Genomic DNA, 19,335 nt, shown 5'->3' with positions numbered 1-19,335 from the left:
CACGATAACAAAGTAGAAATGTAAGAACTATATATGAGGACACAGTCATAGCACACGCACACACACCCATCCACCTCCTGCTTTCTGACATGAAGGGCCTGGCCAGCACCCTGAGGACAGTCACAACGCATGCAAGTACATACGCACACCTGCCCACCTCCTGCCTCTTGCCGCAAAGAACCTGGCCAGCACCCTGAGGACACCGCCACAGCACACCCTTGCCCACCTCCTGCTCCTTGACATGAAGGGCCTGGCCAACATCCTGCAGCTCCTTCTGTCCCTTCTGCAATTTCTCCTCCTTCTCAGCCAGGAGCTTTTCCTGCTGAATGGTGACTGTGTTCTTCAGCTTCAGTTTACCCAGGAGCATTTTCAGATCCCCTTGCAACTTCTTGATGATTTCATTTGCCTGTGAAAGAACTTTATATGCAGATCTCGGCATAATCTAATGAAATATTGATATTTATTAAACTTTTAAAACAAACCTTCAGAAGTTCTGCTGACAATGATTTTATTGTAGCTTCAAGTTTTCCGAGTTGCACTTGGTTTTTCTCACCGTTTTCTTCTAAAGCCACCTGATGTGTTTTTTTAAAAAACATGAATAATTAGAGCATTTGTGTTTATTTAGGAAAAGCATCACTTGTAACTATGATCATCAATTTGTTCAGAAAAATTTGCAAGCAGACCTTCTGTTCCTGGATTGTATCAAAAGCCTCTTTTGTTCTTAAAACAAGCTGGTCCTTATCCTTGATTTCCTGTTCTAAAACGGCCACCTTTGTCTGCAGCTGATTAATGTGCTTTTCTTTCTCGTGGCACTCAGCATCTAGTGCAGAGTTCTCTCTTCGCAGTGAAAGGACTTCTTGCTTGGTCCGCTGCAGCTCCTGGGGAAAACGATGATGCCTATGAAAAAAGGAAGCTGCCTGGACAGATTCTTTTTTTTTTTTTTTGAGTTGGAGTCTCACTCTGTCACCCAGACTGGAGTGCAGTGGCCGCTTCCAGCCACCGCAGCCTCGACCTGCTGGGCTCCGGCGATCCTTCCACCTCAGCCTTCCAAGTAGCTGGAACTACAGGTGTGCGCTACCACACCCGGCTAATTTTTTGATTTATCATAGAGATGAGGTCTCGTCAAGTTGCCCAGGGGTGGGTCTCGAACCTACGGGCTCAGGCAATCCACTCACCTCGGCCTCCCAAAGTGCTGGGATTACAGGCTGAGCCACCGAGCCCGGTCTTAATTTTAATTTTTATTTTTTTTGAGTTGGAGTCTCACTCTGTTGCCCAGACTGGAGTGCAGTGGCCGCTCCCGGCCACCACAGCCTCGACCTGCTGGGGATCTGGTGATCCTTCCGCCTCAGCCTTCCCAGTAGCCGGGATTACAGGCGCGCACTACCACGCCCAGCTGATTTTTTAATTTATTTTTAGAGATGAGGTCTCGCCAAGTTGCCCAGGTGGGTCTCGAACCCGCAGACTCAGGCAATCCACCCACCTCAGCCTCCCAAAGGCGCGGGATTACAGGCTGAGCCACTGAGGCCGGCTTTTTTTAAATTTTTAAATGTTTATTTAGTTATTTATTTTTGCCTCAGGGTCTCACTCTGTTGCCCAGCTGGGAGTGCAGTGGCATGATCATGGCTCACCACATCCTCAACCTCCTGGGCTCAGGCGATCTTTCTACCTCAGCCTCCTGAGTAGCTGGGACTACAGGCGCATGCCACCACACCTGGCTAATTTTTTAATTTTTTCTGTAACGATGAGGACTATGTTGACCAAGCTGGTCTTGAACCCCTGGACACAAGTGATTCTCCCACCCCAGCCTCAGAGTAGCAGGGACTACAGACATGCACCACTATGCCCAGCTAAATTTTAAATTTTTTTATAGAGACAAGGTGTTGCTATGTTGCCTAGGCTGGTCTTAAACTCCTGGGCTCAAGCAATCCTCCCACCTTGTCCTCCCAAAGGCATGGGTCACTGTGTCTGTCAGGCCTCAGATTTTTTTTAAAGGCTCATACTGTGCAGTAGTTTATAATCTTTCTTCACATACTATATTGGAAATATCTTTCCATGTTCACAAATATGTTAACATTTCTGGATTTCCTTTTGGTTCACTCGTTAAAGCAAAAACAAGCAATAATTAATTAATAACAGATTTTTTTAAAAAAACCAAACTAGAACAGATCTCTTCCCAATCAGCTGATACCAACTCAAATGTTGCTGGTACACAAAAGTTCAGTAATACAGTTTCCTAGATAGTTTTTTAAAAAATTTTTAACAAAAATTTTTAAAAATAATTTTTTAACAAAAAGTTTAAAAAATAGTTTTATAGTACTATACCACAGTAGCTTTAAAAGCACAGACTTTGATATCAAACAAAATCTAAACTCTGGCTTTTGGTCTAATGCACAGATCTAACATTCCTTAATCCTAGTTCCCTTATTGGTAGGATAGAAATAATAACAAATACCTAATGAATTATTTCATTTAATCTTCACGAAAACCTTACATAAACTGCCTAGCATATTGGCTGGCACATAGTAAAAACCTGATAAAGGGTAGCAATCGTTATTTTTCGGGCACTAATGCCTAAAAACTTGATAAAAGGGTAGCAATCGTTATTTTTCGGGCACTAATGCCTAAAATGACTGAACACAGTTACATGTTTAAAAAAAAAAATTCCCAGAACTCACTCATAATTTACAAGTCTAATGCAAATCTTGGAAGAAAGGTTTTGATTAGATGCATCAACATCAACACAACAAAATCTAGGGACACACAGGTCAGTTTGGCTAAGACTGAACACATCACACAGCAGTAACCCTTTGCACTCAGATGTACCCTCTGAGGGGACATAGGAAATCTAACAAACCACTTTATCCCCTCTCGAGGGACATAAAGAGATTGCTGGTGATTATATAAAACAAACTTATGCAGTGCAGATTTTTCAAAAATGTATGTTTCCTTGAAGTTTCTCATTCAAACTACACACACACAAAAAAAAAACCAACAAAGAGATGGAATATATACTGAGACTATGTTAAAAAGTATCAGCTGGTATTATGTAGAATGTGTGAAGTGCTTTCACAGTGGTACACAGACTGGACAATAAAGTGCATATTATTAACAACACGCAATGTCTGTTCGAACAGAAAAACACCAGGTAGAAGACGTCAAATTACTATTGCACAACACGTATCCATGAACCCACAATGCATGAGGGTGACTATTTCACACATCACATGATAGAAAACTATAAGCTATAAAATGTTCATTTTTTGTCATAACTAAGTTCCTCAATGCCCAAAATTCCATTATAAGTCAAATAACATTATAATAAAATAATCAGCTCCTACACTCTACTATGTAATATAAAGTGATTTGTTTTTCACCGTTTTGTAAAAAGTGCAGTTGAGCAGCTGGTAGGTGACCTGTAAGATGTCTCCAAGTGCAAAGGGCTGGAATGAAGTGTTGAGACCCCCACAGTCCCATGTGGGTTGAGATGCTTTACTAGCCAGTGTAAAGGTGAAAGGCACTGGGAGGAAACACAGCAGCTCTCTGTTGTTAGAGCAGAACACTGTCAGGGTCTAAACATGAACCCAGCCTCCAAGCACCACAGATGACAAAATGGAGCCAGAAGCCTTGTGAACTGTAGTCACACTGGTGATCCTCATATGTAGTGTGACAGACTTAAAAAAATTACATGTATGTCTTGATCCATAAAATCATGTATGAAAATGTCACAAAGGCATCTTATCATCAGTGCCAAAGCTCCCACAAATGTGACATTTCTCTGCTGCCTGAAAGAACAAGGTAAGGATAAAGATAGGATAACAGATGGACAGGTTCTCTGTACCTTAGTTTTATCATCTGTCAAATGGGGCTAACAACAGTACCCAACTCAAAAAACTGTTATAACAATTAAATGAGTCACTAGATGCAAAGCACTAAAACAGTGCTTCTCACAGAGCAAATGTTAGTAAGCATTAGCTATCATCTTTACTATTACTATTATCATTATTATTACTGGACACTAAACTTCATGTAACTATCTGATATTCTAAGTAGGCTGAAAAAGAGAACCAGCCCTGTTAACACCAAGTACCCCAGGAGACACACGTGCTACGCTGATAAGAACAACACAGTGACAAGCCTGAGAGCAAGTTTCTCTAGGCTCACCTAAAACCATCCAGGATGCCCTCAGCCATGCTCTCCATGAGGCTTTTGCCCCAATTTCAAATCTCCATTTTCTCTACATTGTCTAAACTGATGAGCCCAACACTGCAAGGGAACTGCTAAGCATCCACGGGAACCCCACCCACAGGTAATAAAGTGACCAAATGAAAACAAAGTGACCAGATAAATGCCCTCTCGACATGGGGGGCAACATTCAGTACCTCCTCCACACCCGAGAGCTTGGTCTTCAGCTCTCTGACAGTGGCATCTCCTTTATATTTTCTTTCCGTCAGGTCTTTATTAGCAGTTTCCAACTCAGACAGTCTGTTTTGTAGCTGGTGGATGTTTTGTTGATGGAGGATTTCTAAATCTTTATTCTGCTGTTCATGCTGTTGTTGATATTGTACCTGTGCCTATTACAAAATAAAAATACAGTACCAAAATCAAAGGCTAAAAACCAGAAATACAAATACAGAAAGATTTGGGGAAAAAAACAACTCCAATCTCTTCCTTAAAATTATTAGACCTCTTTGTTTTGAAAAGGAAAAATCTCTCCACTGTCCATTGTAAATTTCATGAAGGAGAAAGGAGTGTCAACAAAGGCAGATTCGCCACCACAATCTTATTTATAATTTCTGCTTCTCCTAAACTCATGTCTATGATCTCCAAGTCAAGGAAAGAATGATACATGACTAATAAGTGCAGAAAGCAAACTGAAAACAGTATATATTATATGAACCTACTTGTATAAAAAAAGAGTCTATAAGAACTTTCCAGTTTTGCTTTAAACACAATGAAAGTGTTTCAGTGTTTTTCAGTCACTATACATGTATATATACATATATGTTTTATGATGGAAAAAAATCCTAAAACTGTAAAATCCATTAGCTCTGTTCACTAGTCCAATCTTTTATTTAGGAGTTTACCAATAAAATTTCAACATGGCAATGACTGCACAATCGTTTCTTTTCTTTTTTTTTTTTTGAGTTGGAATCTCACTCTGTGGCCCAGACTAGAGTGCAGTGGCTGCTCCCGGCCACTGCAGCCTTGACCTGCTGGGTTTTGGCGATCCTTCCACCTCAGCCTTCCAAGTAGCCAGGACTACAGGCGCGCGCTACCACACCCGGCTAATTTTTGATTTATTGTAGGGATGAGGTCTCGTCAAGTTGCCCAGGCGGGTCTCGAACCCACGGGCTCAGGCAATCCACTCACCTCAGTCTCCCAAAGGCGCGGGATTACAGACTGCACAATCTTTAGTGCCTGTCTGAATAATATTACAAACCTATCTCAGTAATTTCTGTTAACAAACACTATCAGATCTTAACTATCTTTCAAAAAAAAAATGGTGTATGTGTGTGTGTGTCGGGGTCTCACTATGTTGCCCAGGCTGGAATGGCGCCTATGTCTACCATTTTAATAAACAGTTAAGTAATTTAAGTTACAACCAAACAATGAACACTAGGCAGGCACTTAAAAGGAATATCTAAACTGATACAAAGTGACATTACGTTAAATGAAAAAGAAGTTACAGGCTAGGCTCGGTGGCTCACCCTATAATCTCAGTACTTTGAGAGGCTGAGGCGAATGGGTCGCCTGAGCCCACAGATTCGAGACCAGCCTGGGCAACTTGGCGAGACCTCATCTCTACAATAAATCAAAAAAGTAGCTAGGCATGGTAGCACATGCCTATAGTTCCGGCTACTTGGAAGGCTGTGGCGGAAAGATCGCCAGAGTCCAGCAGATGATGGTGGGGTGCCATAAGCATGCACTCCAGCCTGAGCGACAGAGTGAAAAAAAACTCAAAAAAAAGGAAAAAAAAAAAAAAATGAAAAGAAAGACAGTTGCAATCAATATATCCAATAAGACCCCATTAGTATCAAACAAACCAAAACCCCACTATGTGTACATATAAAAATTAAATTATATAATTTACAGATACAAGTCTATAAACAAATATGTATAAACAGCATACTATTTACATATACATAGAGAAAAGACTGAAACATATCAAATTGTTTATAGAATATCTCTTGATAATTAGACTTTGAAAGAGACTTTTAATTTTTACTTCATATATTTCTTTAACGCTTGAAAATTATAATGCAAGCACATATTACTTTTATAATTAATAAAATGACCAACAACAATAAATAATATTTTTTCAGATTTCCTGTTCTTACCTGCAAGGCTTTCTCCTTCTCACTCGTCAGTTCCTGAGAATGCTTATTTGTCAACGCTGCTGTGTGTGACACCCATTCATTCCGTAACTTGTCTAATTCTTGGGTTTTTTCTGATAATGTCTATATTAGAGTTTAATATAAAATTATTGAGATAGTCTTCTGAATATGGTACACTTCTGATTAGAACATGGCAACATTTATAAGAACGTTAAAGAAATTGAAATTACAGCTTTTTAGGATATACTCAAAGTCTTTCCTGTACAGAATTTTTTGAATTTAAGGAAATCAAGACTAGAATAAAAGTAATCTTAGAGCCGAAATGGCCCATAGGTCAGATGAACAATCTTTAAGCTTTTAGTTAAAACTTGGTCTTTACCACCCAATCCCTCCTGCTTTGGATTAAGAGAAGTAAAGCAACCCAAGATGGAACAAGTCAGTTATAAGGAGTAGTTGACTTATTATACATAAAACCCAGTAACACATTCCCCAAAAGGGCCATGTTATACAGGGGTTTTTTTGTGTGTCTGAAGCCACGCAGGTTATCAGATACTGCCTTCTATTTCAAGAACTAGGGGTGGAAATGTGGTAGCTATGACTGAACTAATGCTCAGCCTATCAAAGGAATTAACTCTAAAAGTAACAGAAGGAAGGGAAAGTTCAGGAAACAACTGAAAAGCCATTTTAGACCAGAGGAACGAGGTGAACAGAAGGGGAACAGAGGGCTAATATGTATGTGAAAGACACTACACATTATCTTATCTAGCGAAGACTTGGAGGGAATGTGTACCAGGGATAACAGAAATGTCTGGTGGAATAAAATATTGAAAAGAGAAAGCATCAGGTTATAATAATTAACTGGTAGGTGAAGAGTGGAAAAAAGAGAGGAAACTCAATGGTAGCATGCTTTGGAAGAAGACACAAACACTTGGACATGAATCCAGAAGCAATTCAGAGTCAACTTACAAAGACAAAATGAAATATAATTACCTTTTGTGTGAAGTTCAGTTGCCTAGTAACATCATCTAGTGATTGCATCAATGCTAATTTTTCTTCCTATTTATAAAAATAATAAAACTGAGCAGTTTACAATTTAATTTAACAATCTGTAGCCATGCTATTCAAATTACAAAGTATAGTGTAGCTAAGCACAGCATCAACATCACACTGGAAGTCTGTTAGAAAGGCAGGATCTCAGAACTTCCGAATCAGAATTTGCATTGTTATGAGAGTCTCAGATAATCTGTGTATCATTAAAGTGTGAGATGTACATCTGTGCTGTGGACATACTCAAATGCCATGTCTGTAAATTACTATTAAGAAATAATAATGAAATTTGAGATGCACTGATCGGGTTCGGTAGCTCAACCTGTAATCCCGCGCTTTGGGAGGCCGAGGTGAGTGAATTGCCTGAGCCCGCGGGTTCGAGACCCACCTGGGCAACTTGGCGAGACCTCATCTCTACAATAAATCAAAAATTAGCTGGGCGTGGTAGCGGGCGCCTGTAGTTCCAGCTACTTGGAAGGCTGAGGCGGAAGGATCACCGGAGCCCAGCAGGTAGAGGATGCGGTGGCCAGAAGCGGCCACTGCACTCCAGTCTGGGCCACAGAGTGAGACTCCAACTCGGAAAAAAAAAAAAAAACGAGGTGCGCTGATCCATAGTATTAGACCAAAGACTTTCTAAAATCTCTGCAGCAGCATCTCTGCTGTTTCCTGGTGCCATACACCTTATACAGCATTTTGTGATGTTAAAGACACTTTCATATATTTTAACTCATTTAAGATGGGCTCACCGGGCTTGGTGGCTCAGCCTGTAATCTCACCGCTTAGGGAGGCCAAGGTGAGTGGACTGCCTGAGCCTGCAGGGTTGTGACCCGCCTGGGCAACTTGGTGAGACCTCATCTCTACAATAAATCGAAAAATCAGCCAGGTGTGGTAGCGCACGTCTGTAGTTCCAGCTACTTGGAAAGCTGAGGTGGAAGGATCACCGGAGCCCAGCAGGTCGAGGCTGCGGTGGCTGGGAGCAGCCACTGCACTCCAGTCTGGGCGACGGAGTGAGACTCCAACTCAAAAAAAAAAAAAAAAAAAAAAGATGTGCTAGATAAAGATATTTCCATATTCATCTACCAGGTGATGACACCACAAACAGAAGAGTTAAGTGAACTGCTCAAAGCCACAGAAAATTAGTAAAAACCCTGGGACCTACATTTCTCAATTCTTGACTCAGTTCTATCCCTGTTATCCCTTGACTAAATGGAAAACAATAACATAAGTTCATTACATGTTATAAAATTTTATTTAGAAAACAAAAGTGGTAATATAGCTCTTCAGTGATGTATCAAAGACCTTTGGTACTTATTTTAAAACAATAACTTAAGTTTAAATCGTACCTTGCTACATTTCAGGCAGCCTGCTAGAAATTTCTTTATTTCCACATCATTTCCAGGTAAAAGTTTTAGTGAGAGGTGTGTAAGATGCTTAAAGGGATTTGTTTCTACCACATTTAAAAATGCAGGTGAGTTATCCAAAATTGTTGCTGGACAAACTAACTGTAGCAAAAACCTTTGAAAAGAAAATGTAACATTATAACACAGCTAGGAGATAGTGAAACTGTCTCAATGAATCATAAGCTCCTCTACTTAGAAAGATCAGGAAATGAAGCATACTGAAATCACAGGGGCCCGTATGAAAGGACTCTCAATAGTTCAAGATAAGATAAATTGGGCAAACAAGAAAAAAGACTGATTGAAACACAGTGAATATATAAACGTCCATGAATTCATAATGCGAGACAGATAAGGAAAGAGAAAGCAAAAAGTAAAAACAAAAAGTCATTGAATACCACACAAGTAACTAGAGCATAAGCTCCTTACTCTAAAAATAGACTATTTAAAAGTAAGAATTGAGCATCCGTCCTTTCCTGTATGAATTTTCAAGTACTCAGCACTAATTGATGAGGCAATGTCCTTCTTTATAGAAAAACTATACTTAATAAACAGGGAAAGAATGATAGGCTTAGAAAAGCATAATTCTGTCATTTCTAATGAAATAACTGATTCGAAACAATCATTTGATGAGACCAATAAATAAAAGGTTGATGGTGAACTTTACAATGAAAGGATCAAGCATCAGCACCACACATAAACAAAATCTTAATCTTCCCTTTTTCCAAGATCATTATAAAAACAAATACTCAATGCTGTTAAATATTTCAGGTAACTTTAGTGGCTTGGTCAAGACATGAAAATTAAGAAGTATTTTTTATTTTAATGAAGATTCCTTAAAGTTTGAGATTTAATATAGCCCTAATTCTAGTTTTAAAAATAAACAGGGACCAGGCGTAGTGGCTCATTCCTGTAATCTAAGCACTTTGGGAGGCTGAGGCGGAAGGACAGCTTGCGCCAAGGTGTTCAAGACTAGCCTGAGCAACAGAGAAAGGCCTAGTCTCTACCAAAAAAAAAAAGTTAAAAAATGATCTGGGCGTGGTGGCATATGCCTGTAGTACCAGCTACTTGGGAGGCTGTGGAGGAAAAACTACCAGTGCTCAGGAGGTTGAGATGGCGGTGAGCCATGATCATACGCCACTGTACTCCAGTCTGGGTCAAAGAGTGAGACCCTAACTCAAAAATAAACAGAGAAGGGTGCTTATAACACATGGAAAATATTTTGCCATTACTTGTCCTTCAAAGAGTCTATCTTGAAACAAGCTTAACCATATAGCGCTCTAATGCGGCCCACCTTGGAATTTCCTTGGCGTGCTCTTGAGTGCACTGTTGAAGAAGATCTATGAACTTCTGTGGGAAAGCTAAGAAGTCCACCAGAAGGCCTTGCTGGACTTTTAAGCTATGCAGGAGACAGAAAAGAAATGCTTAGAAATCTCATTATCATCTTTATAATTGAAGATTCTGCTTTTAAACTGAACACCTATAATCAAGAACTAAGTTAGGGAACTTTGTTTTTTATAGAACTTATTCAACAGGAGGAAAAAGGCCAATAAATTTAGTTAACACTCCACATTTCTGGCTGCTTTAAGCAGAACTGTAATAATCTGTAAAAAAACAACCTAAATAATCACAGTACAAAGAGCACAATATTTCCAAAATAACTGAATGCTTCTAATAAGTCTGTGTTCCATAGAGAACAGAACCAATAAAGTCATAAAACTTAGAAACTTACTTGCTCTTGGATTAAATATAAGATCAGGAAAAAAGTTACCTTTGAAAATCTTCCTCAGATATAACAAGGTTATACAGAAAAAACGGATCCGTGTCATCAGTCAGACGAATAACTAGATCCTAAAAGAAAGTTCAGTTATATTTTGAGTTTCCCTCAAGTTAATTGGTCTGGCGTTTCAAATGTGGCAAATACATCAGCAAAATGGACAATCATCCACATATAAAAATAAGGAAATTTTGTCTCCCAGAGGACAGGAGTATCAGGTGACATGCAGCCAAGGCTTCTTCTGAAGGGCACTGGCCACCGTTTTCAGGCTCATCTGAAACTAATCTGTTTCCGTCTCAGATGAAGGGCCGCCCTTCAAAAAGACCACTTCCCAGGTAGTTCATTTATGGTGTGGCAGATCATCAAAGCAGTAACGCTGACAAAAAGTCTACCAAAATTACTTCAGAGAACACTGGTACAAGAAAAACAAGGCTCAGCTACAAGATGACATAAGATCGGTAAAGAAGTAAGCGTTGAGGTTAAGAAGATGTTTGAAATAAGATCTACTCATGCTACCGAGGTACTGCTAGGGTTAGAAAGACCTAAGCTACTCAAAGCTCACAAATGAAGATTCCTACAGGCATAGGCTAGCACACGAGAAGCACCATGTGCCATCTGGCAATTAAGTTCGTGAACTTGCCACCGTGCGCTGACAACGTTACATGGCAGCACTGTGCAAACAACTCGGTGAGGTTTCATCACCTTGGTATGTCTGTCTCACAGTTGTGCTCGTGTTGATACATGGCGGTGTCTTGCTGAGTGGCATTAATTATTGTTGTTAATGTTTTTGTGTGCTGTTGCAAAAATGTCAGAGCTTGAATTAGAGCAACCGACAAACATTAAATTTCTTGTTAATCTTGGCAAGAATGGATGTGAAATTAGAGACGTGTTAGTCAAAGCTGATGGGGATCATGACATGAAGAAGACAGCAGGGTACAAATGGATTAAATGTTTTTCTGAGGGGAAAGAAAGCATCACTGATGAAGAGAGGTCGGGAGAGCCAGTAATGAGCAGATGAAAACATTGGAAAAATTTGTCAAATTGTGCGTCAAAACCGTCAGCTGACTGTAAGAAGGACAGCAGACCAAATAAACATCGATAGAGAAACAGGAAAATCTTAACTGAAAATTTTGGCATGAGAAAGCCATGTGCAAAAATCATCCCAAAGGAGCTCTTGCATCATGACAGTGCACCAGCTCACACAACACTGTCTGTGAGAGAGTTTTTACCCAGTAAACAAACAACTATGTTGGAACACCCTCCCTACACTCACCTGATCTGACCCCCAATGACTTTTTTCTTTACTCAAACATAAAGGAAATACTGAAAAGAAGACATTTTTATGACATTCAGGACACAAAGGTAGCACGACAACAGCTCTGATGGCCATTCCAGAAAAAGAGTTCCAAAACTGCTCTAATGGGTAGGTGGACTAGGCACTGGCATTGGTGCACAGCCTCCCAAGGGGTGCACTTAAAAGGTGACCAAAGTGATACTCAGCAATGAAGTACAGAGCACTTAGTCTAGGATGAGTCTGTGAACTTAACTGTCAGACCATGTTTGTTACCCCTACCCTGGAAAGCAGTTATCCAGCATCTGTTCTCCCTCAGACGCCCTGGTCCTCAGCAGCTTGTATTTACGTGGTCTTGAAATTCACCCCTGGATGCTAGGAAAAACCCAAAGCAACTACTTCTCCCACCAGGCCCCCTAACCCTGCACCCCCAGTTCTGCTAATGGTGACCCTTCTGAAGATCACATGGGGCGGATCTGCCCTCTCCAGAATGCAAAGCATGACTGCAGAAGCTCTTCTGCAGTGCTTCCATATCCTGTCCTCACATGTACACCAGGGAACACCAACTCCACAGGGAGCACTGGATACTGGAGCCACTTTTAAGTGCACTGGGCAATCCCCCGGAGACTGTCACCCCAACCCCCTGCCCTTCCTGCAAGCTCAAGCAATGCGGTGTAATTATCCTTCAGTCACGGTCTCAGGAGATCCCACCACCCTAGACTTGCCAGTCACAAAAAGGCTCAAAATGTGAAAGATGGGCAAGTCTCATGTGCTTCAAGAACAATAACCATCATCTGTAATGTACATAATATCAGCTTTCAAAAAAAGAAATAAATACCAACCTTTCTGTGAACTGGATTAGAAACTGATTGTAGCTCGATGCTCACTCTAACACTTACTCTCCTGTATGAAAAGACATGCCCAACTATCAGAAGCATTCACACACAACGAGTTGTCACTATCATTTGAATTAAGCTTTCTCGAGTCTGGTACTGAGGCAGGAGGTTCACTTAAGTCCAGGAGTTCAAGTCTAGCCTAAGCAACATAGTGAGGCATCATCTCTTGGGGCAAAAGCCCTCAACTGCCTAATTTATAAGATAAGTGGATCCAATCAGAAAGCTAGTTAAGGCCTTTTTAGTTCTACAATATCATTATATTTGGTTTTCATCTTTTAAAGTTTTTTCTCATATATACAGCCATTGTGGTATGATATTGCAATTGACATCTAACTTTTGATGGTGCTTTATAGTTTCAAAAGTCCTGCTGTACTTCATACATTTATAACAAAAATTCAAGAAGCATCCATTTAACAAAGTGTTATGATAATTTACCAATCATATTAATGATACTGCAGCATGTATTCCAAATGTCTATATGCATTAAATGTTGACAGAAAAAGAGAAAGGCCTATATTAAACCTGTTCCCCATGCTTAACTTAAAAACACCCCTAAAAAGTATCTTTTATGCCTGTAATACCAGCACTTTGGGAGGCCGAGGTGAGAGGATTGGCAGAGCCTATGGGTTCAAGAACAGCCTGGGCAACTTGGTGAGACCTCATCTCTTATGATAAACCAAAAAATTAGCAAGGCCTGGTAGCGCACACCTGTAGTTCCAGTTACTTGGAAGGCTGAGGAGGAAGGATCGCCTGAGCCCAGCAGGTGGAGGTGGCCGTGATCATGCCACTGCACTCCAGTCTAGAAGATGGAGTGAGACTCCAACTCATTAAAAAAAAAGTATCTTTTATAAAACTATAAGCTTAGCCAGAAGTGGTGGCTCATGCTTATAATTCCAGCACTTTGGGAGGCAGAGGCAAGAGGACTGCCTGAGCCCAGGGGTTCAAGACCAGCCTGGGCAACTTGGAGACCTTGTCTCTACAAACAAACTAAGAAATTAGCTGGGCGTGGTGGCATGCACCTTTAGTTCCAGCTACTTGGAAGGCTAAGGTGGAAGGATAGCCTGAGCCCAGGAGGTCGACTGTGGTGCATGCCACTGCACTCTGGCCTGGGAAACAGAGTGAGACTCTGACTTAAAAAAACAACAAAAAAGAGCTTTCAGAGGATATACTATCTGAAACCACAAATCTTATTTTTTCCATTATAATGGTTGATGTCATAAGAGCAATATAAAACAAATCAATAAATGAATACTATTTCTCAGATCTGTAAATGTCACACTGAACAATTCATAAACCTACACATTCATCTAACTAACAGCATTCTCCCTGTTAGATTTGGGTAGGACTTTTGTTTTGTTTTTTTACAATACAACAATAAGGCTGGGCACGGCAGCCCAAGCCTATAATCCCAGCACTTTGGGAGCCGAGGCAAGAGCACTGCCTAAGCCCAGGGGTTCGAGACCAGCCTGGGCAACTTGGTGAGACCTTGTCTCTACAATAGATCAAAAAATTAGTTGGGCGTGGTAGTACGTGCCTGTAGTTCCAGCTACTTGGAAATCTGAGGCAGAAGGATCATTTGAGCCCAGTGGATCAATGCTTGGGTGGTCATAAGCAGGCCACTGCACTCCTGCCTGGGTGACAGAGTGAGACTCTCTCACACACACAAAAAAAATACAGTAATAAAAAATTTAATACAACATAACTCTTTACATAGCATTTACCTTGTGTTAGATATTGTAAGTGATCTAGAAACAATTTAGAGTATATAGAAGGATGTGTGTAGGTTATATTCAAATACGATACCATTTTATATCAGAGACTTGAGCACTGAAGGATTTTGTTATCTACAGGGGAGGGTAGGACCTTTTTAAAAATAAGAAGTCTCGGAAGGCTGAGGCAGAAGGATCGCCGGAGCCCAGCAGGTCGAGGCTGCGGTGGCCGAGAGCGGCCACTGCACTCCAGTCTGGGCGACGGAGTGAGACTCCAACTCAAAAAAAAAAAAAAAAACCAAAAAAAAGAAGAAAAAAGAAGTATCTTGCACACGAGGCATCAGCAGAATTGAGCCCTAGATTGTAGCCTTCCCCAGCACCCAGAAGCCCTCTCAACTCAAACAGATATAAGCTCCTCTGAGGCAGGCACTGTACCAGGTGCTAGGGATACAAGCAGAAGTCAACCTGGGCCACATCCTAAACTGGAACTGGGTTAAATAACCTTTCCCCAGCTTTGCTTCTGCTGTGTTTTCGGGCTTCCAGAGCAGGGAGGGAGGGGTTATTAGCACTCACTGAATACCTACACTACCTTGGCAAGTACTTCACACACATCATTTTACTCAGCAGCAATAATCGTGCTAGTACATACAACCTCTTTTACAGGGAAGAGCCTGAGGCGCAGTGCCACATACTAGTTCAAAGTCAACTGCAGAGCACAAGGGAGAACCTTTCACCTGTACCACACTCCCCAGTAAGTGAACAAAGGCAACTAATTTCAACTTGGGCAGCTCTGAAAAGTCCTGTGGTGAAGGGATTTAACACACACCTTGAAGGTTTGAAAGAAAAATCATCTGAGGCAGAGGAAAGCAGGAATAAAGGTATGGAACAGAGAGAATATCAGGCACATGTGAAGAAAACAGGAGTTCTCATGTAACTAGTAACTTGAAGAAAGGAGTTCAGGAAACAAAACTGAAAAGGGTTTGTTTGGTTAACTGGCCTTGAATGCTCAGCTAGAGTTTGGGCAGTTCATCTACAGGTCAGGGGTCAGTCAGCTAATTATTCTGTAAAGAGCCAAATAGGAAGTATTTCGGGCTCTACCGGCTATAACATCTTTGTCACAATCACTCATTTCTGCCCTTATGGTGCAGAAGCAGCCACAGACAATTTGTAAAGAAATGAGCATGGCTATGTTCCAATAAAACTTTATCAACAACAACAAAGACTAGGCCATCTGGTCCATGTGTTCTAGTTTGCTGACTCCCACAACACTGAAATCAAAGTGATGGTTCCCTTCCTTATAACTTTCTATAACCATCCTGTAATAGTGATGCTAATAGAAATAAACTACCCTGTGTTTATCTCTATGGCATCACTATTACAGGATGATTATCTCTATTAGCATCACTATTCAACCCTTGGCTAGGCACAGTGACTCTGGCCTATAAATCCCTGCACTTTGGGAGGCCAAGGCAGGAGGATGGTTTGAGCCCAGGATTTGAGACCAGCCTGGGCAACATAGTGAAATCTCATCTTTATAAGAAATAAAAAAATTAGGTGGATATGGTGGCACACAATTGTAGTCCCAACTACTCAGGAGGCTGAGGTAGAAGGATAAGCCCGGGAGGCCAAGGCTGAAGTAAGCTGTGAACATGACCCTGTACTCCAGTCTGAGCAACAGAGAAAGACCCCACCTCAAAAGTAATAATTAAAATAAAACTCCTAAAAGTAGGTAAAATTCATTTTAATAATATATTGTATTTAACCCAATACACCCAAAATATTACCATTTTAACAAATAATCAATATAAATAATAATTTTTAAAACTCTTAAAACAGGTAAAATTAATTTTACCTGTTGTATTTAACCTAATATGCCCAAAATATTGCCATCTTAACACATAATATAAAATTTTAGATTGCTTATTTTTTTTTTCACAGTGAGTCTTCAAAATCCACTGTGCATTTTACACTAAAAGCACATCAACTTGGATTAGCCCCATTGCAAATATTCAATAACCCTACGGGGCTAATGGCTCATGTCCACATGCTGGACAGCAAACAAGAGTGACCAGTTGATCCTTCGCTCTCCGCGCAAGTGGCTGGGGTGGGGGCCACCTCCTTGCCTGGCCTGCTGCTGATGCCTGACCTTACTCTGTACGTATTCATCTCTCATCACCGACAACTCAACAGGGCAATGCCTTCATCTCTTGAGTGACATTTCCACACCACTGAGCTAGATACATTTGCACACCTGATCCCCATTACAATCATGGGAAAAAACACGTCATTGCATCCGCTTTAAAATGAAAAACAATGTTCAGAGAAAAAAAGAGACACCAATAGAATAGTGGAAATGAGAAGAAAACTTAAATCCCCAACTTCCAGGCAAATCTCCAAACATCGGCGTGTACCCACTCCTTGGTCACCACACAGTCCTGACTTACCTGGGAGGTGGACCTTTACCTCCCCCACTTAGAAAAGGGTTGTTTTGAAGCCATAAAGAAGGACAAAATTATGAACTTCGCAGCAATTTGGATGGACTTGGAGTCTATAATACTGAGTGATCTATCACAGAAACAAAAAAGTGAGTACCACATGCTCTCACTCATAAGCCGACATTGAACAATTATCATAATACTATAAGAAAGGGATTGGCAGTAGTGGGAAACTGCCAGAAGAGGGGCACACCTCATCAACAAGGGTAACTGCATAATGATCATTTGTATACCTGACCCTGAATTATAACCCACACTTAAAAAAAAAAAAGTTTGGAAAACAAAAAAGGGGCTGTTTTCCTGGACACTATATTCTAGTGCCCAGCAATGGTTTTACAAATAGACTAACTGATTGAGTAGGAGTCTCATGCTGTTGCCCAGGATGGAGTGCAGTGGCAGGATCATGGTTCACCACAGCCTCCACCTCCTGGGCTCAGTGCTCCTTCTGCATCAGCCTCTCAAGTAGCTGGGACTATTAGCATGCACCACCATGCTAGACTAATTTTTTTATTTTTTGTAGAGAGGAGGTCTCGGTATGTTGCCCAGACTGATCTTGAACTCCGGGCTCAAGCGATTCTCCCACCTCAGCGTTCCAAAGTGCTGGGATTACAGGTGTGAGCCACCACATCCAGCCAGCCATATTTATTGAATTAATAAAGTATATGATTTTCTCATTTTTAGTCTGCTAAATGTAACTTCATGTCTTTTTTTGGTAACTAACGTGAAGAGTCAAAGTACACCATGACATTGATTTTTTTTTTTTGAGTTGGAGTCTCACGGTCACCCAGGCTGGAGTGCAGTGGCACGCTCACGGCCACCACTGCCTCAACCTGCTGGGCTCAGGTCATTCTTCCACCTCAGCCTTCCAAGTAGCTAGAACTACAGGCACCATCACACCTGGCTAATTTTTTTTATTTACTGTAGAGATGAGGTCTCACCAAATTGCCCAGGCTGGCCTCGAACCCCTGGGCTCGGGCAATCCTCTCATCTCCATCTTCCAAAGTACTGAGATACAGGCGCAAGCCATCATGCCCGGCTAAGTTTTTTTTTTTTTTAGCTGAAGTTTCAATGTACTTCCAACATTCTTCAGGAAATGGTGGAAGCCAAGACCAAAGCGCCAGTCTTGACCCCACGTAACCTCACTGAGCCCTGGTGGTAGAGCAGGCTGGTCAGGCAAGCCAGACTGGTGCAAAACCAGGCGTGCAAGCAAGCGGTCAACTACAGCCAGCCTCACGCCTGCACCTGTTAGGCTCTCCTCCGACACACCTGCAGCACTTCAGTCGTCTATCCAGGATGCTTGTAGTCAAGACCCCACCTAGGCGGGAAATAGCTCAAGACCCCGGAGCACACGCACGACAGCTAGGGCTGACCTAAGACGACCATGACCCACTACCCCCCTTACTATATGCGCATGGTAATACCATCAGTGTCGCGGTTGGACACAATCTCCACCCACCAGGTTGCCAGACAGTCCCTTGTGACCCCAAAAGGGCGGAACTCCCCCGCCTGACAGGAGGGAGGAGTAATAGAGACCCGGCCCTAAGACCACCCATTTCCAGGAAAAGCCCACCCTAACCCACTCAACACCCATAAGGATAAGCACTACAGCTCAAACTCAGCTGAGGCAGAAGGAGCAGCTTTCCTAGGCAATGCTGATTCCCATTCCCCCGAATGCGCTTCTCCCTCCCAGCCCACTCCTCCCCCGCCCCCGAGCTCACACCTCCCTGCCCCCATAGAGTACTCCTCTCTGGCCCTCCAAGAATGTACTCTTCCACGCCCCCACCGAGTTTACTCTCCCCGCCACCCCGGGAGTGTACACATCACCCTGACATGACCATTCACCCGCGACCATCTCCCCGACGCGACCCCCTGCCGGAGCAGCGACCCTCCTTCCGGGGACACTGGCGTCCCCCGCGCCTCAGCGACCCGCCCGAGATGCCCGACACGACACGCCACGTCGCGTTCGGCCCCCGGCTCCTCGCGCCCTTCCCTCTGCGCCCTCAGCCCCGGCTGGCCGGGGGAAGCTCACGCCGAGTCCCGCCGCCCGCCTCTCTGCGCCACGGCCGGCGCGGCCTCCTGCAGCGGCGCTCCCCGGCCGGAGGCGCCATCTTTCCGCGCCCGCCCGAACTCAACTGCCGCCGCGGGCCTCACCTCTCCTCGCAGTCCTTGCATTTCACCTGCAGCGGGACGGGTTGCTGGAACAGCACTTGGCTCATGCTGGCTCGCTGCCACGGCGGCGTGCGGAGAAGCCCGGCAGGCCCGGCCCCGCGGCAGCAGCCGGAGGACGCTAGGTCCGGGTCGAATTTGAGTTTGGCGCTTGGCTCCGGCGGCGGAGGCGGGGCGAGAGAAACAGAGAGAAGGCGTAGAGGGTTTGGGCGTCGCCGGCCA

At 42.5% G+C, this 19,335-nt stretch overlaps 1 protein-coding gene across 1 annotated transcript in view; it reads right to left on the bottom strand.

Annotated features, from left to right (window-relative positions):
• SASS6 (SAS-6 centriolar assembly protein) overlaps positions 1-19,329 on the bottom strand; it is a 36,913-nt gene extending 17,584 nt beyond the window's left edge. The window contains exons 1-11 of the mRNA XM_008064712.2: positions 19,099-19,329; positions 12,690-12,750; positions 10,551-10,630; positions 10,074-10,178; positions 8,726-8,897; positions 7,326-7,391; positions 6,339-6,458; positions 4,380-4,571; positions 684-878; positions 483-572; positions 227-406 (exon numbers count right to left, since the gene is read on the bottom strand). Of these exons, the coding sequence (XP_008062903.1) occupies positions 227-406; positions 483-572; positions 684-878; positions 4,380-4,571; positions 6,339-6,458; positions 7,326-7,391; positions 8,726-8,897; positions 10,074-10,178; positions 10,551-10,630; positions 12,690-12,750; positions 19,099-19,163 (1,326 nt within the window). The 5' untranslated portion in view covers positions 19,164-19,329. The remainder of the gene's footprint in view (positions 1-226; positions 407-482; positions 573-683; positions 879-4,379; positions 4,572-6,338; positions 6,459-7,325; positions 7,392-8,725; positions 8,898-10,073; positions 10,179-10,550; positions 10,631-12,689; positions 12,751-19,098) is intronic.
• Positions 19,330-19,335: the final 6 nt, after the last annotated feature.

Source organism: Carlito syrichta, unplaced genomic scaffold, assembly GCF_000164805.1.
Source record: "Carlito syrichta isolate Samal-C Ts95f unplaced genomic scaffold, Tarsius_syrichta-2.0.1 Scaffold307934, whole genome shotgun sequence".
Classification (NCBI taxonomy): Eukaryota; Metazoa; Chordata; class Mammalia; order Primates; family Tarsiidae; genus Carlito; species Carlito syrichta.
Note: the sequence above shows the minus strand (reverse complement) of the source record. Positions and strands in the feature narration are given on the sequence as shown.